The sequence below is a fragment of the Lethenteron reissneri genome, chromosome 20 (genome assembly GCF_015708825.2).
Source record: "Lethenteron reissneri isolate LAM-NWPU_2019-01 chromosome 20, ASM1570882v1, whole genome shotgun sequence".
NCBI lineage: Eukaryota > Metazoa > Chordata > Hyperoartia > Petromyzontiformes > Petromyzontidae > Lethenteron > Lethenteron reissneri.
The window spans coordinates 11,198,303-11,225,059 of record NC_083798.1 but is presented as its reverse complement, the minus strand read 5'-3'; the positions used below and the strand labels follow the sequence as shown (position 1 = coordinate 11,225,059).

The window sequence follows — 26,757 nt, the reverse complement described above, 5'->3', positions numbered from 1 at the left end:
GCGGCGATGCCGGATTTTATTCTTGCATCTGCAGAGCGCGCCGCAAGAGAGCGCCGGGGTGAACGTCGCGACGGCTGCCACTTGTTAACGTGCGGAGCGCAGGCAAAGAGGAATCCGTCACTTTTTTTTATTATCCGATCCCAGAAGGGCGATTATTCGCAGTGGTCGCGTCATCCACTCGTGACCACTCTTGTCCCTTTGTTCTCGCGCTGTACGAGCGTGCGGTGCTTGTAAAGCACCAAGACTCGCGTCGTTTTAAATTCCCTTCCTCTCGGCAGAGTGCGGTGCACCTAGCCCAGGTGCGTTCATCTGAACCCCTCTCTCATTCCGGTGTATTTACATTCACAGTGCCTCGTACCATTTTCCTGCGTTACCGTCAACCAATATTCGTACGCTTTCCGTTGTCACCCAAAACGCTCTTCAGCGCGAAGACAAGGATCGCAGAGGTGAGATTTTGGGCGTCGGGTGAGGGATAATTGCCGATCACCTCCTCTCCACGGTGGTCATGCCCTGCCGCCACCATCCTTAACCACCTCCTCACTGGGGGGGGGGGGGGGGCGCTATGGAGGATCCAACCTTGATGTCGTGCTTGAGCCGGTTGCCAAGACGACCTGCGGACGATGATGGTCTTGTGAGCGGCGTGCGGGCCGCGGTCTTTCATCGTTTGGGTTCTGTTGTGCGGCGCACTTTTTTTTTTTTGCCGAGCGAACCGTACTGATTGTGCGTACGCACATGTTGGCACAGATCTGGCAGTGCGGTGGCTCACTGGAGATCGTCACGTGCTCGCACGTGGGACACGTGTTCCGCAAGGCCACGCCGTACACCTTCCCTGGCGGCACCGGCCAGGTGATCAACAAGAACAACCGGCGCCTGGCCGAGGTGTGGATGGACGAGTTCAAGGACTTCTTCTACGTCATCTCCCCTGGTGAGGAGCCACAGCCACTACCCCCCCCCCCCCTCGGCTGATGAGAATGACAGCAGTCGACATTATATAGTTGTGCTCATTGTACACAAAGTGCTTGCCACAAATGAACCACAATACCTTGCTAATTTTGTCAAGGAGCATAAACCATCACGAGAGCTCCGGTCATCCTCGCAGCATCGGCTTTTAGCTCGCCATCAAACAAATACGGTGGTCACCGCGTCGCGCACTTTCGGATGCGCTTCTGCGGCCGTCTGGATGCTCTTCCATCTGATATTAGGAAGCCACTGGAGCTATGTACTTTTAAATCATCTAGATTGAAATCTCATTTCGTGAGAACTGCTTTTTGTGTTTAGTTGTCCTTCCCCCGCATTTACAATGAGCACGGTTGGCTACGTACGGTGCGAAAGAAGTTCAACATGCGTAAATGCATTCATCCTGGGTATCCTCATCGCCACCACCATCGCCATCATCAACAGTGATCAATCCACTGCTGGATGGAGGCTTAACGAATCCGTCGCCGTCTCTCGCGGTTCCTGCGGTGCAACAATCCACCCAGCTCAGCTCCTGAACACAACGGCGACTTCTCCGAATTTACGGTGGACGGCCTCTTGGGCGCTTTCCCCCCTTTGACTGCCGATCCGTCGCTCGACCGCCGGCCACCGTCCCTGCCCAGGCCCCGTTCGCGTTTCTTGACAGTCAGCAGGGTGCCATTCAACCTGCTCATGCCAGGCTAACCCGACAGTTATCCAGGAAGCCTCGCCGAGCCTCGCTCCCGTTTCAGCAGAGTTCTGCGGCCGGAGAAAAGCCTCGCGGACACAATGGGGATAAATGCTTAAAAATTCCATACAGATGGGTTCCTCAGCCCACTTGACGGCCACCTGGCAAGCCAGCATGTTTGTGAGTTGCACAAATCTACTTCAATCCATCCTCCAGTCCTTGTCTTCGGAGCGTGGCATCGCAGGCGTTATCCACATGACTTGCACACAATAGACAAATATCTCCATTATAGCCTTCAAAGAATTGACAAATGGAGTTAGTGAGCACCTATGAAGGCACATCACACCAGGTACTCATTTGAGGCTGAGTCGACGTAGGGGAGGCCAATGACCGGTTCAGATAATCATCACAGGTATTGGCCGTGGGCGGGAATCGAAACATGGGTCGCCGCGTTCGTAGCACGGCGCGCTGACCGCGACACCACCGCTCCCCACTCACAGACACACACAGACACACAGAGACACACACCGAGCTCACAACACTGAACGTCATCCAGGTCACGCTGCTCCCTGGCTCGTGGAATCCTCCCGAGATGAGCACCGCGTCGCGCACGCCGCGTAGGGGGGGGGCACGGGAAGGAACGCGCCGAGACTCGACGCCTCTGCCCGCGATGCACGACCGGCGCGTCACGCGCCCGCGCCGCGTACGCAGCAACTCCAGTGGCGTCGCGCGGCCTGGGGGGCAGTGGCGTGGGGTGATGGCGGGGCAAGTGGGTGGGTGGGGGGGGTGGTCCCTCGCCCCCCCTCTTCATCATCCGCCGCCTGAGTCTCCCCCGGGCTGTGGACCTCGGGCGCGCCGGCCGCGCGCTCCGTTATCTACGCCGCCGTGCGTCGTCTCGCCCCCAGGTGTGACCAAGGTGGAGTACGGCGACGTGTCGCAGCGCAAGCAGCTGCGCGAGCGGCTGCAGTGCCAGCCCTTCTCCTGGTACCTGGAGAACATCTACCCCGACTCGCAGATCCCGCGCCACTACTACTCGCTCGGGGAGGTGCGTGCCGCTGTCGCCGTCGGTGTATGGCGGGCGCGAACCTTTGCCGCGGTTTTTGCACGACGCTATGTAGCGTCGTGCACTGGCAATCCTTTCCAGGTCAAAAACATCATGTGTTTGTTGTTGCCGTAATTGCAGTGTAAGTTGTAATATTATTATGGTCTGTCATTAAAATTTACGTAAAAGACAAATTAACAATGTTAATAAATGCATCAGAATCTTAATCTGGAGCCGTGAGGCACAGATGACGGAGCCGTGCTTAGAACAAGGAGAGGTTTGACGTGTCTGTGAAGCCCCCCTTGCCGTGGCGCGCATCACAAGTGGACCTTCAAGCTTAGGTTTCGTGCAGAAACGCTGCTCGCAGGCTCCGGCACAAAGCTCGGTCGACCCGCTCAGAGAAAATTCTGCCAATATTTTGCGCAAATGAAAAGAGGCCAACTCCTTGATTCAAAGCAGATGAGAGCCACTCGAGATTACAAATGTTCATTATACAGAAACGCACGCGTCGTGGATATGAACCGCAGCGAGCGATTGGCAGTAGCGCTATGTGAACGGCAGTGCACGATGCACGTGCTCATGGGAGCGTAGCGCGAGGCCCGGTGTCGGAGCTGCTATGCGCGTGATGTAGGACCACTGGCCTCCAAACCTCGCTTGCACGGAGGTCACCTTCACTTGGCCAGGTTTTTCCTGTCATCGCATCGTCTTGTGGAAGCACCTTGGAACACCAAAGCTCTTACCTCCCGTAACCTGACCACCCCTCTCCACTACCTCCTCCTCTTGATCCTCCCACCGTGACACCTCTGCACGATGCGCCACCGTGCCGCGGGAGTGGGCGGGCGCGGACCGCTGAGCGAGCACGCAGGGCTCTGGCACGGTTCTCGTCCGGCACGGCTCCTCCCAAGGGAGCGCGTGCTCGCCCCCCCCCCCATTAAGGGCCAGTTTGTGTCTTACGCTCCCCGCCCTCCCTCTCAGCACCCTCCCCTGCCCCCACGGCCCCTACCACCCTCGACGCTCGGATGCGCAAAGGACGTCTTCCAATCGTTCCGTGTCTGCCGGGGCCGCGGCGGTGGCGGCGGGGTGCACGGAAGCGTCGCCGGTTGGGGGGCGGCAGCGTTTGTGACGGGAGGGCGATGTTTTTGCGCGCGGCCGGGCGCAGCTGCGCGTCCGCTAATGAAGCCTTGACGTGTCCCGTCTGCGCGTCCCTCCATCGTGGTGGACGCTCGCCGTGCGGCAGACGGGACTAATGACAGATGTGACACACTTCACCAGGTGCACACGCACACACACACAGAGAGCCACAGCCCATACAATATTCATGAAGCCAAAATTGCACGCAGTTGCAGAGAGAGGCCGGCAGCCTGGTTTTAATCAGCTTCTTGAGCCGAGCAGGGAGGAAAATGAATTGGGTCTTCACGAGGGTTTTTTTCCAACATACACAAGAACATTTGTGAAATTTGCGTGGGAAAGCATTAATATTTCAAATGAATTCACCTTGGTAGACTGCATGGAGAGGGAGGTGGGGGGGTGGTGTGGATTAATAAAATTCGACGGAAAATTATTTTCAAATTTGCTGCATTATTTAAAGTCGGGATCGTACGACGGGCAACGTGACGCCGACGTTCGGTGCGCGTCCTGAATCAGGCCGTCGCGCGGAGTCGCCGCACAACGTCTCCAAAATGCAACCGGACGCACGAATAAATAAACGAGGGATCATTTATATGCAAACGCTCGCACGCGCAGGCGGGCACGCACATGCACGCCCCGCCCGCACGAGCGGACGCGTCGGTAAGTGCACATTCATAACGCAAACGCGCAAACAAATAGCACCGTAAATTATTTACAAATGAATAATTAAATGTGCACAGTTTATTTAAATTAAATTAATTGAACAAACAAAGTGGAGACATGCAGGGCTGTCCGCACGCTGACTCGGCACGGTGAGTGACGGCCTCCCACCGTATGTGCTGCCGTGCCTCCACCGTGCCCCCCACCGTACCCCCCACCGTGCCCACACCGTGCCCCCACCATGCCCACACGGTGCCCCCCCGCCGTGCCCCCCACCGTGCCCCCCACCGTGCCTTCACCGTGCCTTCACCGTGCCCCCCGCTGTGCCACACCGTGCCCCCCGCCGTGACGCCGGTGGGCCCGCAGAGCGGCGCAATCACGCGGGCGCGCCGCGTCTTAATCGCCTCCCTTGGATTCCCATCCAATTCGTTTGGTCGCTCTTCCTTCTCGCCCGTCCGCCGTGCAGATCCGCAACATGGAGACCAACCAGTGCTTGGACAACATGGGGCGGAAGGAGAACGAAAAGGTCGGCATCTTCAACTGCCACGGCATGGGAGGCAACCAGGTGCGGGTTGGCAAGAACTTGCCGGGGGCGGGGAGTTGGGGGAGGGGGGGGGGACGGCGGCCCCTAGCGCCGACTCCCGCGTGCCCCACGCTGCTTCGTCACCGCGCGCGGTCGCCTCGCGCCCACGCGTTGCGGGGGGGATCGGCGTTGCGGGGGGGATCGGCACACGGGGCGCATTTCTGTGCCTGCGGTCGGCTCGATGAGCCCGTCGGGTCCCAGGCAGGCGCTCCTCCCGGTGAGCCTCGCCGGGTGCTTTTTACAGAAGGCAACGTGTTTGTTGGCATCTTCGTCGGGTGTGCGGGCAGGCGGGCGAGCGCAAAACTGCGCTTTTCACGCTCGCCCACGCCGAGCGCTTGAGAGAGCAGCTGCGAGGCGGCGCCCTGTCCCCTGTCCCGTCTCAGCTGCGCGACTTCCGCTAAGCTCCTCCACCAAATGACATCACCTGCAAGCCGATGTGAATTAATCCCGGGCTAGAAAAATAAATAAAACGATACAGACGTTGGACGTGTCACGCGCGCTCCACGTGTCACGCGCGCCACCACACTGCAGCTAACGGTCCTCGCTGCTGCACGCACACGCACGCACACTGCTCCTAACAGACAGAGCAGGGTACGCATCACAGCTCATTCATTACATTGCAGCTGGAAGCGGCGGCCGTGTTGAGCTTATGAACCCTAATGAGTTGGAAACTGGTTTATTTTTGCAGCTGTTACGATTGTCTTTAAAAAATAAAAGCCACCAAAGCGGTGATCTGATAACATCGGCTTTGGGCAGCACTTGTGTTCGCAACTCCTAGCCAGTGGTGTAAATTCTAAATTCTATGGTAGAAACAAAACAAAAAACGACACCCGTGAACCCCACAGGTAACTTGAACTAAAGCAGCGTGCGTGTTGCCGAACGAGCGGGGATGGAGGGCCGAGTCAACCCCCGAGCGGGATCGCTGCCTTCTGATCGCGAGCCGTTCACAACAACCACTCGGCCCAAAGTTTGACTTTGTGCAGCGTTAAAAGAACGGCGTGAGTCTCGGGCGCGTGAGCCGGCGGTCGGCCTGTCGGGGCAGGGGCAGGGGGGGAGCTGCGGTGACGGTGCCCGTGTGTGTGTGTGTGTGCGCGTGTCTGGCGGCGGCGTTGCGGGCAGGTGTTCTCGTACACGGCGGAGCAGGAGCTGCGCTCGGACGACCTCTGCCTGGACGTGTCGCGGCTCAACGGGCCCGTCGTGATGCTCAAGTGCCACCACCTCAAGGGAAACCAGCTGTGGCACTACGACCGTGAGGTGCGCCCGCACGCACGCGCAGCAAGAGCAGCAGCCGCTTGCAACCAAGTGCTGGTGATGTCACCGCAGCGCTTGTGCCAGGCTAGGTGCACTTTGAGGCTATCACGTGCACTGTGGAAGGCTCGCTGGCAGGGGTTGAAGGGACACACCCTGATCGTTATAGGTCGACTAACTGAGGTGACTGACAGATGCATCACCGCCGCTCCCCGCTGTGCCAACAAGACAAACGGACTGTTGAGGCGAGTGCTGTTAGTGAGCACCTATGAAGGAAGGCATAGCACTCGAGGGGGTGGGTGGCCAACACCTTGCCTGGCCCCCTTCGTCTCTCCAATGCTGATGTTTGCACACGGCAATGGGTGCTCTTTTAAAGCCAAGTCGACCTAGAGAGCCCCAGAACCGGTTCAGTTGTTCGTCACCGATGTTGGCGGCGAGCGGGAATCAAACGCGGGTCGCTGGGTTCATAACCGGCGTGCTAACCACGACAATATCCACAGCACCATCACCCGCACGTGCGCACACATCTGTGCACAATATTGACAACAGCAATACAACTGGTTTTCTTGTTCACGATCCATCGCTATGCACTTTTAAATTGAGGTTCTCCAACTGCATCACTCGCACGTCATCAAACCATCGGTGCTCCATCAGTTTCCCGGAGAGTCAAAAGCCGCCCGGAGCGGCCGCCAAACACGTGTTGGGCTGCTGCCGCTGTTATTGACGATGTTAAAGCATTTACCCGCATTTATATACACGTGGTATGAGAGGCAGAGGTGGCCCGTGGGAGCAGTGATGTTTACGGTTTGAATTTTTATCCAGTTTGGATTTACACGGCGTCTAAAACGCAACCGCATTGCGAGATGCTGTGCACAAACAGTTGGCTTTTTTTTCTAGAGAGGACGGACCGCTGGGGGAAAGCAGCAGGGGATAACGAGCGACCTTCCGCTGAGCAAACGTTGTCCTGGGGACTTCCACAGAAAGCCTTGCACAGTGCGTGGAGGGGAGGAGATGGAGATGAGAGGGGAGAGCGTAGAGAGGAATAGAATGAGATGAGAGGCAGGAGAGTGCTTGGAGGGGAGTGGTGGGAGATGAGAAGAGAGAGGCAGGAGAGAGGAGTAGAGTGAGATGAGAGGGGAGAGGCAGGAGAGAGGACTAGAGTTAAATGAGAGGGGAGAGGCAGGAGAGAGCGTGGAGGGGACTGGTAGGAGATGAGAAGAGAGAGGCAGGAGAGAGGAGGAGAGTGAGATGAGAGGGGAGAGGCAGGAGAGAGCGTGGAGGGGAGTGGTGGGAGATGAGAGGGGAGAGGCAGGAGAGAGCGTAGAGAGGAGTAGAGTGAGATGATAGAGGCAGGAGAGAGCGTGGAGGGGAGTGGAGTGAGATGAGAGGGGAGAGGCAGGAGGGAGCGTGGAGGGGAGTGGTGGGAGATGAGAGGAGAGAGGCGGGAGGGAGCGTGGAGGGGAGTGGTGGGAGATGAGAGGGGAGAGGCAGGAGAGAGCGTGGAGGGGAGTGGTGGGAGATGAGAGGGGAGAGGCAGGAGGGAGCGTGGAGGGGAGTGGTGGGAGATGAGAGGAGAGAGGCAGGAGGGAGCGTGGAGGGGAGTGGTGGGAGATGAGAGGGGAGAGGCAGGAGGGAGCGTGGGGGGGAGTGGTGGGAGATGAGAGGAGAGAGGCAGGAGGGAGCGTGGAGGGGAGTGGAGTGAGATGAGAGGAGGGAGGCAGGAGGGAGCGTGGAGGGGAGTAGAGTGAGATGAGAGGAGAGAGGCAGGAGAGAGCGTGGAGGGGAGTGGTGGGAACAGGTCAGCAGTGTTTTGTGGAGCTGCTGCGCCCTCTGCTGGCGCCGAGCGCCGCTCGGCTCGTTGTCCTCGACCCGAGCTCGCAGCGATCGGCAGCCTCCTCTAGCGGCGCGCCCCGTGAGTGGCCGCGCGCTGCCGTTCGTGCACGAGGCCTTGTCGCTCCAGTCGGCGAGGAGTCGGTGCCCATTCTCCGGTCGACTTTCACGGCCGTTCAACGTTTAGAAGTCTCTCCGTCATTGCGCTCTGGTTCCAGTGATGCCACGTTCGTTAATACCCGCTCATTTCCTGCAAGCACACACATCCACGTTTGACAGACTGGATGACGCTACAGGCTATGGGCGTAGAGCGAGCGGTGGTTCTCAGAGCGTGGTTCCCCGGTGCCACCGGTGGATGGTCGGGACGGTCCCTCCAGGTGGTTTGCGGGGCTCTGATGCAAACGCAGGTCGATACGCAAACAACGGCAATGTTTGTGTACCCTTTATTTCAGACGTTACTTAATATTTTACTCGTGATATTTCATTTTTAAATGATGTGAGATCAACTACCCTGATTGAACTACCCTAAGATCTAAATGCCGCCCCAACCCCCACCCTAAAACAAAAAACCTATAGACGTATAGCTACAGTAACATGAATTATTTGTACGAGTGTGTAATCGTCGAGCGTTCCTGCTCTCTTTGCCGGACGCGCTGCGTGATGCCGTTGTTGTCGTCCTCCTCCTATGGGCCGGTGTGCGCAGCGCGTGACCCTGAGGCACGTGAACAGCAACCAGTGCTTGGACCGGGCGGGAGAGGAGGACAGCCAGGCGCCTACCGTCCGCGACTGCGCCGGCGTGCGCTCCCAGCAGTGGCTGCTGCGCAACGTCACGCACGAGGCGCTCGCCTGAGCCCTGCGCCCGCAAGGCCTCGCCGTCCCCGCGTACCTTCACCGCCCGCCTGCCCACCCGCTTTCTCTGCTCCCTCTCCTCTTTATTTTCCGTCCGCCTGCCTCGCCCTCGCCACCGGGATTCCCTGCTCTCCTAGGTCGCGAAGTCGCCGGTTTCTTTGGGCCGTTGATGCGGGCGGGCGGGCGGGCGGGCCGAGGAGTGGGAGCCGAGCTCTGCCCAGGGACACGAGCCGTGCCGACGGGTGCCTCCACTCGATTGCGGTGGCGGCGGTGGCGGCGGCGGCGACCCCCGAAGGGAGGTGGGCGGGCGACGTGGCGGGACTGAAGGCGGTGCGGGAGCCGCCCCACGTCAGGGGACACTTTGCGAGGCTCTGCAAGAAGAGGCTCGCACGCGGCCGCGTCCGAGCCTGCCTGGGTGTGTGCGACACCGAGCGGGAAAGGAAGGGTAAAAGCAGCAGCAGCAGCAGCAATCTTTCTGGATGTGACTGATTTAGAGATTTTATGACTCGTGAATCGCTGACGAAGATCAGAAGAGGAGGAGCGCCTGATGCTGCCTCTCGCTGCCAATGCAGAGAGTCGCTAAATGCTTATATTTTCTACAGGCGGACTGTGTGACTGATGCCCATCGGTCTTGGCTGACGATTGTTTGGTGTGTGTTTCTCCTGTTCGTAGGCGAGTGTCTTGGGCAGGGGGGTGGGGTGTTGTGTGATTGGGAAGTGGGGAACACGATTAATATACGTTTTTTTTTTTATGTAGAACTGATAACAGCTGGCTGGTAATCAAAAGGCGAAGTAGCATAGAATCACTTGCAGGAAGGTAATTTTTTACGAGACAAACAAAGTTAAAAGCAAGTTTCTCACACCAGTCCCCCGGTTAACGGCCACCGCACCCTGTCCAGAGCTGTGTCCTATCCTCCGTTCCTCGCCGGTTCATTGACTCTCGGCCATGTTTACATTAATTTCACCGAGCAATCAAAATGAGTGCGTTTTGTTTATTATTGCTTTTTTACTTTGTTTCATAATGGCTGCAGCTTTTCTGTCACGGTGATCAGCTTCGTTGTTATGGGCGGGGGGGGGGGCGGTGTTTGTCTCTCATGATTTTGTATGGTTATTTTTATCTGCCGGACAATGATGATGAAGGACGATGGCGAGATATCCATGGCACCCATGCGCCGCACGCGGACCTGATTGAGAGGACTGTGACGCTCGCCAGACACGGAGAGAGACAGAGAGACAGCGCGCTCGGCTAAAAGCACAATGGGAGCCTATTTTACTCTTCACAAGCCAAGCTGCACCGCTTACACAGCACCGCCGCCTAGCGGTTAACAACCCCCTGAACGCTAAATCAAAAAAACATCTGCCTTCTCTTTGTTTTGCCTTCGCCAGGCACGAGGGAATTTCACTTTTCTCAGTCCGTTAGTAAAAATGCCCGGGCGCTTGGCCACACACAGGAGATACGAGCGCCGCCTCGTCCGCCGTTGCCATGGCGACGACGATGTGAACGCCCCATCGCCACGTGGCGTTTTTATCACAACGGGGGGGGGGTGGAGGGGGGCAGAGGAAGGGGAACCAACCGCGTGGGGAGGGGGGTGCGGTGTTTTGAGTTTTGCGGATCCAGGCTCTCGTAAGCGGTGCGCCGCTCGCCACTTCCCCGTGAGAGGGGGGTTGTCATTGCGCGCCGACTCGACCGTAGTACCGTGACTGTTAAAGACTCTTGCCGCGTGCCGCTGTGTATTTTGTGTGCAGTATTAAAGGTGACAGTGTTTACAAACCCGCCGCCTTCTCCCCTACACCCCCCCCTCACCTACCCCGGGCCCCCCACGATCGCCACGCCGCAAGCCGCCGGGAGTGCAGAGTCCCCGCGCCCTGTCCGTGCCCCTGGGGTTTTACCACGTGCCACCCTCCGTGGCGACCGACCTGCGTTGCTCGGTACGTACGCGCGGAGCTCTTGTCAAGCCGCTGCCGGATGAGGGTCTCCACGCACCGGCGTGGGTTGTCGGAAGTCGTTTGCTAAAACTTTACCGCTCTCGCCAGCGCGCGATTGGCGAAGGATGGGCGTGGAGACATCGTAGAGTCGATGCAGTGCCCTCTGCTGCCCATAACACAGTCCCACACGACGCAGCGCCTGGACAGTGCATGGTGGCCATCAATCCGATGCTCCACCCAGATCTCCATTTCTTGCTCAGCTTCTGAGATCTGGTGGAGTTGGCAGGCACCTGTAAAGAAGAAACGCGTTTACTCTCGCTGGGCCTACCATCATCACCATGCACATGTTTAGTCCACTGCTGGATGATTGCCTCCCGAGTCGTCGCCGTATCCAGCGTTTCAACAATCGACCTTGCGCAGTGTTCTTCATTGCAAGGCCCGCGGGCCACTGGTGGCCACTCGTGGCCTTTAATTGTGGCCCCTGACGTGCGGCCCCCGACAATACGCAACGTGTGAAAATCTCGTGCTGCTGTCAAATCCCAATGGTTTCAAATGTGTGGCAGGCGGCCCTCACACTGATTATGTCTTATCGGCGAAAGTGTCCCCCCCATGACAATTAGTGAAGGGCACTGCCCTCGCGCCTGCACGTGACCTGCTTCCCCCTGCGATGGGCATCCCCTGGAGCGCGTTCCCTCCCTCGGCTCTCTCAACCTAGCCACGTGTCCTGCCCGAGCCCCCGTTAAAAGTAAACATTTTTTTAATTTTACCAGGTAAGGCTCACGGAGCTATGCAGCTCTTTTTTTCAGAAGCGATCTGGCCACAAATGATAGCTCAACGAAGTGGCTTATCTTGTGGAAATGTATAGCAGCCAAATACTCTAAACACGTGTTTATAAATGAGGCCCCAGAGAAAAATTCCAGGCGACCACGGGGAGGACATGCAAACTCCAAATATACAGCAGGCGTCAAGGTCAGGATAGAACCCAAGACCTCTATACCAGACGAGGTAGTTAGCATCTCGCAACGTCGAAACGACGTCCTTAACTTATGGGCGCTTTCCTAATGATAGAGGAAGTGATTGGGTTTTATTTTTTGTAAAGATTTCTCTGATCAAAATCTCTTGGAATGCGCCCGATATCACGCAAGGTTGAGCCTGGAAAGTACTCGGATGGGTGACAACCGTGCGAAAAACATCTGATGGAGGCCTCACTGGGGGGGGGGGGGGGGGGGGGGGCAAGGCTGTCAGCAGAGGGTCGGTGCAACAGAATCGTCAACTGTACGCTGCCGCGTCTATGCTCCCCCGTGCCCACCCACCCGCGTTGACCGGCACGACGCCCGTGGCCAGCTCGGCGTGGGGGGAAGAGGAGGCCCCTGATCCGGCAGTGGATGACACGAGGGGGCTCCTTTCGCCATCGTCACCCTTCCTTGCCACCCCCTCCCCTCCCCAGCGCTCAAACCCCATCCCTTTTCCCCGTCGGCCAAAAATACGAGTGTACCATTTATGATTCTTGTAAAGCGTTTTGACAAAGGAGCTTTATAAAATCCTCGCTAAGATAACATGTACACACCGCGCAGGAATGATCGCCCGGGTGCACCTATCGCAGAAGAGATGAACATCCCTGAGTGTGGTGGGGAGCGATCACTGCAGCAATGCGGTCTCCCCCCCCCATCGCCGCCTCCTCACCCCACAGCGCCATGCGGGCAGCACCAGGTTCATCACGTGACGTGTTGCTCGCCGAGCCGTCACCAACGTGCCGCCTAATGGGAGTTAATTGGATTTGTCTCCGCTCGTTTCCCCTCCACATTTAGAAACACGCGCTTAGATTATGTGGCTGTTGTAAATGTCCACGTGATAAGCCACTTCGTGGAGATATCATCTGTGGCGCTGTTGTTGGCTTTACCTGGGAGAGAGAGAAAAACAACATTGTTTAGAGACTGGCCCTCCTCTGCTTCCCCTTCTGCACAGCGCTGCACCCCACAGCCTTGCACGGGCGTCACGCCGCCACTGGTGGCCCAATCCACGTCTCAAGGTTTACTCCCAGAGAGAGGTGTGGCCAGGTTTCGTGTGGCGTGTGGCGTCAGCGTGAACCTGGCCTGGCACAAGAGCCGTGGTGACGTCGCGCAGACACTCGCTGAGGAGAGCGCGGTGGAGCAGTGGTTAGCGCTCAGAACCCGCTCGAGTCGAGTTCGATTCTCGCTCACGGCCAACACCGTTGACGATTATCTGAACTGTTCTTGGGACTCCCCTTGGTCGGCTCAAATGAATACCTGGTGTGTTGTGTAAACATCGCTACGAGTGAGACAAAGGCGGCCGGGCTTGGCGCTGGCCACCCACCCCCTTGCAGTGCCGTTCCGGCCCTCAGAGGTGCTCGCTCACAGCACTTGCCCCAACAGTTCGGACTATACAGGGGGACCATTGTCTTTGTTGTCTGTACTCATACCTGCATTCCGCGGTCATGGCAGACACATTGCCCTAAGGGGGTTGTGGTCGGGAGCTTGGTAAGCTGTGGTTAGAGTGTTGTGTTCGTGAGGTCACGCCGAATTGTGTATGTCGTGATTGGGGGGGTGGTGACGGTGGTGGTGGGGGGGGCTGTGAGGTGTGGGTTCCCCACGCAACCTTCGTGCCTTAAAAAAAAATCCTCTCCAAACCCTGGCGCGCTCTGACCCCCTCCCCCGCGTTCGAAGGGAGTGGGCGGGGGGGGGGCGGTGCACTTCGCGTGCCGCCGTCCCCGTGACGCGCGGCGCCTCCAGCGGGCCCGGCGGCGCTCGACGGCTGCTCCCAAGTCGCGGAGCCCGCTCATCTCGATCGCTCCCTAAAGCTTCTCCACTCGAAGCCATCAATTAACAATTGATTGGCTTCTGGGTTAGCCGAACGAATGAATCACAAGGTTGCGCTCATTACACACAAAGTGCCCGCAACGAATGAACCGCAATGACCTTGCCGATCTCGTCACGGAGCGTAAACCGAGACGCAAACTCATCCTCGCAGCGGCGGCTTTTGGTTAACCATCAGTTTCAGTTTCATCTATTAGGTATAGACCTGTGAGCCATTCGGCTCTTGAATCGGGTGCAACCGCAACAAACAAAAACATGAACAACAAACATCTTAAAGTGACTACTCGCAAACAGAAAAATCCAGGACAAAGACGGCGGGCACCGCATCGCGCGCTTTCAGGTGCGCTTCTGCGACCGTCTGGAACGTTCTTCCTTCCGATATTAGGAAGCCACTTGGAGCTCTGCACTTGACATCACCTAGATTGACAACGCAATCCCTTAGAACTGCTTTTTGTGTTTAGTTTGTTGTCCGTTCCCCGCCCTTCCGAATAGCACGGTTGGCTATGTACGGTGCGAAAGAAATGCAACATACTGCAGCAGCGGCACCGCTGCAAGCTACACCGCGGGTCCAATCCGCATGTTTGTCTGGCAAGGAACATGCGGACGTCTCGGTGGGGAGCAATGGAGAAAGTCTCCGGTGAGACGTGGACTGTGGCCGTACAGCTTTCTCGCGTGCAGTGCCGTCTCTGCGGCAGTGCTCTGTCGTGTTTTTCCTGCTGTGCGCGCCACGCTGCTGCGGCTGCTGCGGCTGCTGCGGCTGCTGCTGCTGCGTTACTTCTTCAGCCGGCATCTCGCACAAAATCCCCCTTCGCAAGCGAGCTGAACTCCCGCGAACCCGATCACTGAATTGTCACACTAAACGGTGATGCACAGACCCATTTACGGAGCTCATCAGTGGATGTATGCTCCCTGCCATTACATTTTCAAGTCCTATGGCCGCGAAGCCATTTGAGGACATTTATTTTATTTAGCGTGGTTTTTTTCTTCCTTTTCACCAGAACAGCGAACGTGACCGCTCTAAACTGTTGACGGAGTCAGTAATTGAGTGCTCTGCGACCAATGGGGCCCTACATCGATTTGCTTGTTTGGCCCGATATTGCCCAGTTTATTAAATACAACAGCAGCCGCGTTAAATGTACGCCAATGAGTGTTTGTGGTCGTCGTTGTTGTTGTTCTCCGGCCGTCGGAGCTGCTGCTGCTGCTGCCGCGCGCGGTGTGAGAACCGCTCGTCCGGCCTGGCCCGCACACTTCCGGGCGCCCAGAGGGCTTGCACAGTGGTCTGGCCGGGTGTTTTGGGCATCTGTGCGGACAAAAAACGCTTCGTAGCTTATCGGATTCCTCCGGTCGAAATGAGGATTCTGAATCGCACGAGAGGGCCGGCGAATTCACGGGTTTCGAGCTCAGTCGCCAAATGGCTGCTCAAACAGGAGCCCAAATTCAGCTCGTTCTGGCTTCTGAAAGTTTCCGGCGTGTTCGGTTCGATCGGCCACGTCGACGATCGGGGGGTGGGGGGGCACGTGAGAGGGGCCAACAACAACCACGGCGTGGTGGGTGAAGGGGCACTCGTGAAGGGGGACGTCTCGACGATGGAAAGAGTTGACAACAGAGAGTCCTCTTCCTGGGGCTGCTCTCCAGCTCGGTTTGAATGTCACGCAACTTGTAATATATTTGGCACTTCGATTTGCCATACGTCTAATTTCAAGCGCTGTTTTTCGTACCTAACGCTCCAGTTTCATGTCGTTGAAGTCATTTTAAATCGACCTTTGAGAGACCTGTTCAGTGAACCCAGAGATGTCATTATTCCGGATCCAGCCGCCCATTCACTTCAAGGAACGACCCAAAATATGTTTTCTAAATTTATTTAGCGCCTTTTCCAAGGCGTATTACAGCAATTATAACATTTTACATTAGATGGCAATGGTTTTGAGATGAAGAATGGGGTTATTATTATTACAAATGGTGGTGTCGTTTCAGTTATTGTAGGGGGGGGGGGGGGGTAACGGAAAGCTGGGGGACAAAATATTGAGGCATCGTCGCATTGGGAAGACAAAGGGGGTCGGCCAGGGGCGGGAGCCAGGCGGGGGAAGGTGGCCACCGCGAGGGCCACCCTCGAGCCAAACCTCCGCGCCGCCGACGTCCGCGCAGTTGAATGACACAAACAGAACTCTATAGACTCATACATAACTATACAGACCCATACAGAACTCTACAGACCCATACAGCACTCTACAGACCCTTACAGAACTCTATAGACCCATTCAAAACTCTACAGACCCATACAAAACTCTATAGACCCATACACAACTCTACAGACTCATACAGAACTCTACAGACTCATACAGAACTCTACAAACCCATACACCACTCTACAGACTCATACATAACTCTATAGACCCATACAGAACTCTACAGACTCATACAGAACTCTACAGACCCATACAGAACTCTATAGACGAGTTCGAGTCACAGCTTGACTGCCGAGGGCTCCACATCGGCGCATCGACATCTGAGAGCATGAGCGACGTCGCACGAATCCCCATCAATGTCGGCGCAATGACTGTGACTGTGATCGTTATTGTTTTAATCACGAGCAAAGCTTTAACACAGGGGTCCTCAAACTACGGCCCGCGGGCCACATGCGGCCCGCCGAGGACATTTATCCGGCCCGCCGGGTGTTTTTGCCGCCGCTGCCTGTCTGTTACTTTTTTTCTACATGAGAAGGACGGTCATTGGTGGAAGAGGGAGAGGGGGCGGAGTTCCCCCCAATCAGACTGCATTGATGGGCAGTGCAGTCTGTATGTCTCTGTGTGGGCAAAGTTATTGCTGGTATATTGTTTTTGTAGCGCTGTATATATATTGGTATTTTACTAATATCAATTTTGACTCCCTAGGAAACAATGATGTCAAGAAAGAGAAAAATTTACTCGGAGTGTAGGATATTCAAAGAACAGTGGACTTATGATTACTTTTTCATGCAGTACAAGGAAAGAGCTGTGTGTCTAATATGCCAGAATATAGTGTCTGTGTTCAAAGAATACAATTTACGTCGACACTATGAAACTCAACATAAAGATAAATATGATTGTTTGGTCGGAGAAGTGAGAAAAGATAAAATATTAAAACTGAAAAATACATTAACAACTCAGCAAAATACTTTTGTGAAGCAGAAGAAGCTAATAGCATGCACTGGCAGACCATTCGTGGAGGGAGAATTTGTTAAAGAATGCCTTCTTTCTGTTGCCAAAGAGATGTGTCCAGAGAAGGCCGATTTATTTAGTACAGTGAGTCTTTCAGGACCTACAATTACACGGAGTATTGAAGAAATGGGAGACAATTTGCATCAGCATTTGCAAAACTCCACAAAAAAACTTTCCTATTTTTCCTTGGCACTCGACGAAAGCAATGATGTTCGTGATTCTGCACAACTTCTAATTTTTATTCGTGGGACAAATGACTATTTCGAAGTCACAGAAGAGCTTGCTGCACTGCAAAGCATAAAAGGAACAACTACAGGAGAGGATATCTTTCGATTTAAAGCTTTCGTGACTGCAGGGATTAATCTTCTTGGTTCTTTCGGTAAAGTCACATAGAAGGGAAGTAATAAAATAATAAATGTAAAACATAATAAAATAATTCTCACGACGTTTCGGCCACAACGCAAGCAGCCGTCCTCAGGTGAAAACCAGGTCTGTTGGGGAGACAGCGTCTGAATGAAACAGCACACGAGCTTGGAGCATATATAAGCTGGGTTGGAAACGGGGGAAAGAGTGCCTTGACAAAATAATTTAATAATAGTACTACATATGCAGCACGGGCATATGTAGTACTAATCACATTCCTGCATTTCCCATAAATATGCAAAATTCCTCTTGATATGCAAATTATTTTGTCAGGGCGCTCTTTCCCCCGTTTCCAACCCAGCTTATATATGCTCCAAGCTCGTGTGCTGTTTCATTCAGACGCTGTCTCCCCAACAGACCTGGTTTTCACCTGAGGACGGCTGCTTGCGTTGTGGCCGAAACGTCGTGAGAATTATTTTATTATATTTTATTTTTATTATTTTATTACTTCCCTTCTACGTGATTTTACCGAAAGAACCAAGAAGAGAGGATATCTATGAAAAGGTTTGCCAAACTGTGAATGGTTTGGAGCTGAACTGGGCTAAACTAGCCAGTGTGACAACTGATGGTGCTCCTAGCATGGTGGGGTCTAAGAAAGGAGTAATTGCTCGCATTAACCAAGAGATGGACAAACATAACCATTCTCATCCAATAGCCATACACTGCCTCATCCACCAACAAGCGCTGTGTAGTAAATCACTGAAGTGGGACTCTGTTATGAAATTTGTGGTATCTTGTGTTAACTTCATTAGAGGTCATGCACTAAACCACAGACAATTTCAGGAATTTCTGTCTGAGCTAAATGTTGACTATGAAGATGTTCTGTATCACACAGAAGTCCGTTGGCTGAGTCGAGGGAGAGTTTTAAAACGTTTCTATGACTTACTTCCACAGATTACAGCTTTTCTGCTTTAAAAAAACAAAGAAGTACCAGAACTCAATGATGCAGAATGGAAATGGCACCTTGCCTTTCTGACAGATGTAACAGAGCTACTCAACAGTTTCAATGTGCACCTTCAAGGAAAGGGGAAGCTCATCTGTGATATGCAATCACATGTCAAAGCATTTGAAGTAAAATTAGGCCTCCTCATCAAACAAGTGAAGGAGGAAAACTTCTGCCATCTCCCCACAACTAAAAATCTGTTAGCGGAAAAACCATTGGTTGCATTCCCAAACAAAACATGTGCGGATTCACTGGAAAAATTGCAAAAGAAGTTCCAATTTAGATTTAAAGAGCTTCATCTCCATGAACAGGACATACAGCTTTTCCGTAACCCATTTTCTATTGACATTGAAAATGTGGATACAATTTACCAAATGGAACTGGCTGAACTGCAGAATTTTGACTCTCTGAAAGACGCATTCAAGTCAAGCAGCCTTCATAATTTCTATGCATCTCTCCCCTCTGAGACATATCCTCATCTCAGGAACCATGCACTCAAAATGGCAACCATCTTTGGCAGCACTTATGTCTGTGAACAGACTTTTTCCAGAATGAAACATTTGAAATCTCCAACCAGATTTAGACTAACGGATGCACACTTGCATCACTTGTTACAACTAGCAGTGACAAATATGGAACCGGACATTGACCATCTCATTAGCCAAAAGCAGGCCCATAGTTCCCATTGAAATACTGGCAAGTTTGTTGATTTAACTTTACTGGAAAGTTTGTTGATTTAACTTTACTTGTTTTTCATTTTAAATATTGTATTTGTTCTCGTTTTGTTTCTTCACTTCAAAATAAGATATATGCAGTGTGCATAGGAATTTGTTCATAGTTTTTTTTTTTAACTATAGTCCGGCCCTCCAACGGTCTGAGGGACAGTGAACTGGCCCCCTGTTTAAAAAGTTTGAGGACCCCTGCTTTAACACCTCGTCAATGGCGAGGTCTCATGGGCGGCAAACGCAGCGCGAGACGACGCGAAGCGCTACCCCCACGAGAGAGAGGCAGAGAGATACTTCTTTTGACTTTTCAACAACTTTCGTGACTGCAGGGATTCATCTTCTTGGTTCTTTCGGTAAAGTCACGTAGACTTTACCGAAAGAACCAAGAAAATTTTAAACAACTTTTATTGCCGCCAGCATCAACAGCACTGGAGGCGATTCCAATACGAAACACACAAGTCACCAGCAACCAAATAAACAAACGCTACAAATCCACGCGCTGTGGCGCTAAATGCAGCGCGCACAACACGAAATAAAAGTCACGTGGTGGTGGTGGTGGTCATCGCGCACGCCACGATGACGAGCGAGCGCTTCAGAAGGTGAACACGAGGGTGCCGTCCACGCTGGTGCAGAGAGGGGCTTGTCCAAATCCCCCAGCGTTCGTAGAAGATGCGCACATCACCGACATGTGTGTGGAGAGAGGGAGAGAGGGAGAGACGCTGCGTTCTCTCGAATCGCCTCTGTGAGAGGTATTTCTTTGGGATAAATATAGAGAGCGCTTTTAGGATCGGCCGTTATTTAATTATTTCCACGGGATGTCGTCCGCAATTACATAGACAGGTGTACAATGCGGAGAACAGTGTTTAGAAGTGATTGCTGCAGAGAAGAAGAATAGTGTGGGGGGGGGGGGCATTGGGGGGTCTAGGGGAAAGTGGGGGGGGGGGGGCAGCTTTGTTTTGACACCCGGCGCCGCGCATCTGTGTTAGGAATCATTTCCCGTGAACCCGCCGATGGCAGTGCTCGTCTCGCGGGGTAAACAGACGCCGTGGTGCCCGGCACGGCGCGTCGTGGAGACACCGCGCGTCATCCTGCCGCTGGCTCGCGAAGAACTCTGGGACAGCCTCCCATCGACCCCCCCCCCCCCCCCCCATCATTGCCATCGCGTAGTTGCCATCGATGGGCACGTGTTTGATTATTCTTTGCTCTGCGAGTAACTCTGTTAACCTTCCCCATACCGTGCCCTTACTGTGGGTCTATCCTCCTTGTGCCTCCATTGAAATGCTCGGCACGGGTCGTGCCGTCGAGGGGAACGGATCTTGGAGGTCGCTGCGTGGCTCCTGTTGCGCCAGCTGGGGGACCTTTGCGGCAGGGGCAGAGAGAGAGAGAAAGCCTCGTCTGTGGGGAGCGGCGGTGACGCCCTCCACAGCGTTGGCATCATCTCGCTCTCGAGCTTTACCGCTCTCTCGCCCTCCCTGACCTCGTGTTTGCGGCGTGTGTCGTCGGGGCCAGGCAGGTGTCCGCGAAATATTGTGAGCGCGAGCACTGCCAACCCCCCCCCCCCCCCCAAGCCACACTGCATCTTCCCCGCTTTTAAAAAAAATCCGCTTCCCTTCCAGCGCTTCTGCGGCCGTCTGGAACGCTCTTCCTCCCGGTGTTAGAAAGCCACACGGGAGCGCTGCACTTTTAAATCCAGATTGAAGACTCATTTTTTTGGAACTGCTTTTTCGTGTTTTTACTTTGTTTACCTTCCCCCGGCACCTCCGGTTGGCTACGTCGGGTGCGAAACGAGTTCAACGTGCATGTATGCATCGAGAAGTGGCCAGGTGACAGAGCTGGCAACGCGGAGTCCTTGGGTTCGACTCCAACTAATAATCGTCTCTGATGAAACGAAGTTCTAAAGTGCAGTGGCCTCGACCCAATTAACAATCAATGTCTGTTAAGAACAATTTTTTAAAAAATGTGCTATTGTGCTTAAATTGGATGAAATCCAGATTTGAGAATTAAACATTTTCCTCTCGACTGTTGCGCGGTGAAGAGGAAAATTTCTGCCCGAGTCAATTGTATCGGGTCACGTTAAGGGCTGAACCCGGCGCACCTTGAGTTGCACTGCATGGGAGTTAGTTTCGTGATATCTGCTTCTGTCAGGCGCGTGTTGGATGTGAGTCCCGCTCGCACTGGGTGGGATTGTTGTTTTGGCCAGGGGGGTTATGTCGAGGCAGCCGCTGGCTGTAGTTTTCTGAGTGAATTGCGATTGCTTTGCTCCCAGAGTATAATTTATTCCACATCCTCCCCCCCCTCCAGGAGGACAAATTGCTAAGCGCATGCCGGTCTAGTGATGGGAACACGAATACACCTTGTGTTCTGCAGGAAATTGAGCCAAATGAATTGTATCATAATTGCACAGCGGATGGAGAAACACAATATTCAGTCAGCGATTGTTGTTTCTTTCTTCTTCTTCTCAAATGAGCATCGAGGCACTGCTCATCTCCCGTTTACAGCCCGGAGCCACGTGGTAGAAATTCTATATATATTTTTTCATCACGGAGGCACGACTCTCCATGAGAGGCAACCGCTGTTGACCTCCCTGCACAAGTGCTGCTTCTTTTGTCTACCTGGACGGATGAGGGCTGAGTAAACCCACAACCAAGATTTGAATTCGCAAACCTTTCGATTGCTCGCTCGCTCTGCCGCCGAGTGGCCGTAAGAGGTTGAGACCACGGAGGATTGGAAGTGCCCTCGTGCAAGGGATCTCAGGAGGCAGGTTGATGCGGTCCGCTCCGCGGTCTGGGACTCACCGTGACCACAGAGTGGCGCGAGGGAGCTTGAAGGCAGGGCTCTGTGTTGAGGCGCTGCTTCTTCGTGTTGCTTGCGTGCTACGATTCCGTCCACCTGGATAACTGTGTGTTTAAATTTCGATTTATATAGTACGGGGTAGACCCGTGTGATGTAAGAGAAAAAAGTTTAGCTGGAGGCATATTATATTTTTTGCGACATAGAATTGTAATGTATGACTTACTGTTAGTTGCTCAGCTTATTGGAGAGTATATTTAGTATATTGATGATACTGATGTAGTTTATATTTTAGTTTTTTACGTGGTGGTTTAGCTGCTGCAGCTCCATACTATTAACATTCCTTCCCTTTATTAATGCTAACCCCACTCCCTCCCTTTGTTGCTGCTAATCCTGCATAATGCACGGGCATATTATGACTTTGAAACCCCCCGCCCACCTCCTACGCATTCCACAAGTAATGTAGTGACTAATCCCATATCTGCATTTCCCATAAATATGCTAAATTCATCTTGATATGCAAATTCCTTTGTCAAGGCGCTCTTCCCCCTCCAACCCAGCTTAAATATTCGCTGCCAAGCGTGGTGGTGTTCATTCAGACGCTGTTTTTCCGACAGACCTGTTCTTCACCTGAGGACGGCTGCTTGCGTTGTGGCCGAAACGTCGTGAGAATTATTTTATTATGTTTTATTTTTATTATTTAATTATTTCCCTTCTACGTGACTTTACCGAAAGAACCAAGAAGATGAATCCCTGCAGTCACGAAAGCATTCAATCGAAATTTAGTGTTACACGTTGTTTTTAAACTGAAAAAGATTATTAGTCTAAGAGATTGGTGGGGTGGGGGGGTAGTAGACGATGGTGGGAGGAGGAGGAATTTCCACATTGGGGCAGTACGAGAAAATAATAAAACAGAAGCGAGGTGACCTGCAGTGTGGCGAGTGGATGGGTGAGTGGAGTGGAGCGAGCGAGCGGGTCGGTGTGAGATAGTACATGCGTGAGTGGTGTGGCCTGCCGTGTGGTGAGTGGGCGGATTCGTGAGATCGAGTCTATTGTTGTAACCTGAAGTGTGATGAGTGTGTGAGTGTGCTAGGGAACACAGTTGGTGCATCTGCCAGTCATCTCAGTCATACGACCCATGGTACCCGTTCCGTGACCTCCTGCCAGCGGGCCTTCGACACTTCACGTGGCCTCAGAATGCACCGAGCATGCCCCACGTGCCGTGTAGACGTCAATGCCACTTGGCGGTTGTCGTTGTGACCTGGATTGTGATGAGTGGTTGAATGGGTAAGTGGGCGAGTGGGTGATGGTGTTGTATGTGTAAGCCGTGGTTGAGTAGGTGAGTGAGTGTGTCGCTGTGACCTGCATTGTGATGAGTGGGTGAGTAGGCGAGTGTCTTGTTGTGACTGGCAGTGTTGATGAATGTGTGAGTGGTTGACTGGTTGAGTGGGTGAGCGAGTTTGTCGTTGTGACCTGACGTGTGGTTGGTTGGTGGTGGTTGGTGGTAATTGAACACAGCGTGGATGGGTCTCGTGGACCGAGACCTCCGCATCTATCCGCACGCGCACCACAGAGGCCAGCCAGCCCGCGCCTTTCGTCAACTGGGGGAGCGCACCGCGCGCGTCGAGGAGAGTCCAAGTGAGCCCAGAGTTTGTTCATTTGTCGCTTCAAACTGCCGCAGCAGGCGCCATTATTTACATCGTGTCGAGCGTTAATTGGCAACGCAGCGGAATGGGTAAACGCGATCTCGTGGATAATTAGCCGAGCTCATTTAAGTTAATCATTTCATGAATTAAAACAGAAGAGACAAAAATTCCATGCTCCCGAGTTGCCGGGCCAACGCCGTGTCCTCAACGTACGGGGGATGACGGAAGGGGACATTTAAAGCGATCATAATCACCACTGCCATTACCGCCGGACACAGAGTGTGGGGGGGGTAGCGGGTGCAGTGAGCTTAGTGTGCAGCCGATGTATGCACCGTGTGCACGTTGAAGTTATTTCGCACCGTACGTAGCCAACCGTGCTAATCGGAGGGGCAGGGCTGGGGGAGGACAACGAGCTAACCATAAAACAAGCGGTGCTAAAGAAATGCATTTTTCAATCTGGGCGATTTTAAAGCGCTTTGCGCCAGTGGCTTCCTAATATCGGAAGAGTGTTCCAGACGGCCGCAGATACGCAGTTGCAGGCAGAGCGGCGAGTTGAAGGGTGTCGTCGTCGAGATGAATGCAGTACATTCAGGTTGAAGATCTGCGCAGCATTCGCGGTCTCGACGTGCGATGAAGTCCACTCCAAGCAGTGGATATTGCACTGACTGGCAGCGTAGAGGGTTATGGGGGGTCACCACTAAAACTGCGTGTGTCGCGTTGCCTCATCACTGTTCACGGATTAGCGTCAGCGGCATGGTTATCAACATCATCTGTTCAGTACAACTGTCTAGCCCTAGGGGTTGGCAACCAAAATACGAGGCAGCTTTTTTTTTATTCGGTACAACAACCAAAAAAACCCTGAATATTTCAAGAGCTACAATGAGTGCGAACCAGTAGTGGAAATGGAGCCGGAACGCCGTGGTGGGAGTGAAAATGCGAACCATGTGACTGCGTTCCAGAAGGAATCAAGGATTTATCATTTGTTTGACTCACAGATAGACGCCTAGACTAACAGCGAGACCCACAGACACGCACATAAACCGACAGACACGCACAGAAACCGACAGACACGCTAAGAGACCCACAGACACGCACAGAAACCGACAGACACGCTAAGAGACCCACAGACACGCACAGAAACCGACAGACACGCACAGAAACCGACAGACACGCTAAGAGACCCACAGACACGCACAGAAACCGACAGACACGCACAGAAACCGACAGACACACACAGAAACCGACAGACACGCACAGAAACCGACAGACACGCACAGAAACCGACAGACACGCATAGAGACCCACAGACACGCACAGAAACCGACAGACACGCACAGAAACCGACAGACACGCACAGAACCTGACAGACACGCATAGAGACCACATACGGAGCGAAGCTCCTTCTCTTCGTCAGATCTCGTCGGGGGAATCATTTTTGACTTCCCCAGTAATTTCTTCCAATCTCCAGCCCTGATGTGAATACCAGACTGCCCTTAATAGACGCCGCCACGAAGGAGTCCTGGAATAGCCGCATTCCCAGGGCTCGGCAGCAGCAGCGCGCCAACCCCTGGGTCGAGCCGCTACCACCGCCACCAACATCATCATCAACAGCAGTAGCTACCACTGCGATCAGTAGTAGCTGCTGCTGCTGCTGATGCAATCAGTGGTAGCTGCTGCTGATGATGATGATGTGATCAGTGGAAGTTGCTGCTGCTGATGATGCTGATGATGCGATCAGTGGTAGCTGCTGCTGCTGATGATGATGATGATGATGATGCGATCAGTGGTAGCTGCTGCTGCTGCTGCTGCTGATGATGATGATGCGATCAGTGGTAGCTGCTGCTGCTGCTGATGATGTGATCAGTGGTAGCTGCTGCTGCTGATGTGATCAGTGGTAGCTGCTGCTGCTGATGATGATGTGATCAGTGGTAGCTGCTGCTGCTGATGCTGATGTGATCAGTGGTAGCTGCTGAGCCGTGTGGGTGCGCGAGTCGCGCGCCCTCGCTGGGAGTTCTCCACCGCGGAGCGAGAACTCCGCCAAGTCGGGGTCGACGTTTCGGGTTCGCTGGATCGAGGCGCGTGAACGTTTCGCCGCGTCGCCGACGTCGAAACGTTTCTCTGCTGAGACCCCAGAGCTGTGACTCGTCACGCGCTGTATTCTTGCGCGTGAGGACAGCGGCAGGGATTGTTCAGGCGCCAGATGCCAATGTCGAGGTCTGTTTGGCCACGACGAGAAGGCTTCGCGAGAGAGAGAGTTCGTGTCGTTTTTCTGTTCCTCCTCCGTCGAAGGAGCGCAGGCTACAGTGGGTCTACTGTGTGGTCCGTGGTGTGTAGGTTGCATGGCCACAATCAAGGCACTGTGGGTTGTCCTTAATTTTCCATCTATGCAGGGATGTGCATTCTGATTAACAGTGGCGAGCTGATTATGATAATTGTCTCTAATTAGATAAAATCCGTCACGTGCGGGATGATTTTACACAAATTGATTAACCGCATCCTAAATAAATGTATTCATAAAAAAACACATGATAACATACTGTACATACTTGTCCTTGAATCTGCCGATGTTTTTTCGAGTCGTACCAACTTGCCGTTTGGTACGACGTCCGACGTTTCGCTCCACGTGCTTGACTGGCGGCCTTCTTCGTGGACTGAATTAGAGGGTCTCCTACTCACCGTAGAAGCTTGTGCAGTCAGCGGCACGTGGAGCGAAACGTCGGACACGCAACCGAATCACACGATGGTACAACCCGAAAACACGTGGCGTGTTGACCCTCGTAGCGATGACAGATATATATTTTTCTTCGTCAAGGACGCAAACATTTTGCTTCTGTCCAATCGATTTCTCCAAACACGCGATCGTCAGAAAAATAGCCTCGGCATACGAAACAAACATCGGGATCCCGGTGAGAATCACCTCCGGCGAAGCAGCCGGGGCTTAAGGGACACCGCGACCAGAGCTGTCCCTGGGGTAACGCGAATTCGGAGTCGACCGCCTCGGGCCCCGCGCTTTGGTGAGGGGGGGCGCGCTTTGACGTTACCGTGTGAGATGTGTGGGATTCACGGCCCTGACCGTGATGTATTCCCACGGGGCCCCGGGTTTACACTCGGCGAGCTCCTTCAGAGAGATGCACAGATCATCCACTAACACCAAGCGCGCCGCCAGGTTGATTACATTCATCAAGGTGGCTTGCTGATAAATGCCGAGAGCACAAAACCGGCCCGTGTGCTCTGACGCACGATAAACGGATATAATTATGGTTTCATCGGCCGCAAACGTAGTTTTTATTTC

General features: G+C 53.8%; 1 protein-coding gene across 1 annotated transcript in view; it reads left to right on the top strand.

Annotated features, from left to right (window-relative positions):
• The window catches only part of LOC133344519 (polypeptide N-acetylgalactosaminyltransferase 13-like), an 11,526-nt gene extending 994 nt beyond the window's left edge, over positions 1–10,532 (top strand). The window contains exons 2-7 of the mRNA XM_061554495.1: positions 103–446; positions 745–925; positions 2,548–2,687; positions 4,939–5,037; positions 6,175–6,309; positions 8,837–10,532. Coding sequence (XP_061410479.1) covers positions 103–446; positions 745–925; positions 2,548–2,687; positions 4,939–5,037; positions 6,175–6,309; positions 8,837–8,983 — 1,046 coding nt within the window. The 3' untranslated portion in view covers positions 8,984–10,532. The remainder of the gene's footprint in view (positions 1–102; positions 447–744; positions 926–2,547; positions 2,688–4,938; positions 5,038–6,174; positions 6,310–8,836) is intronic.
• Positions 10,533–26,757: the final 16,225 nt, after the last annotated feature.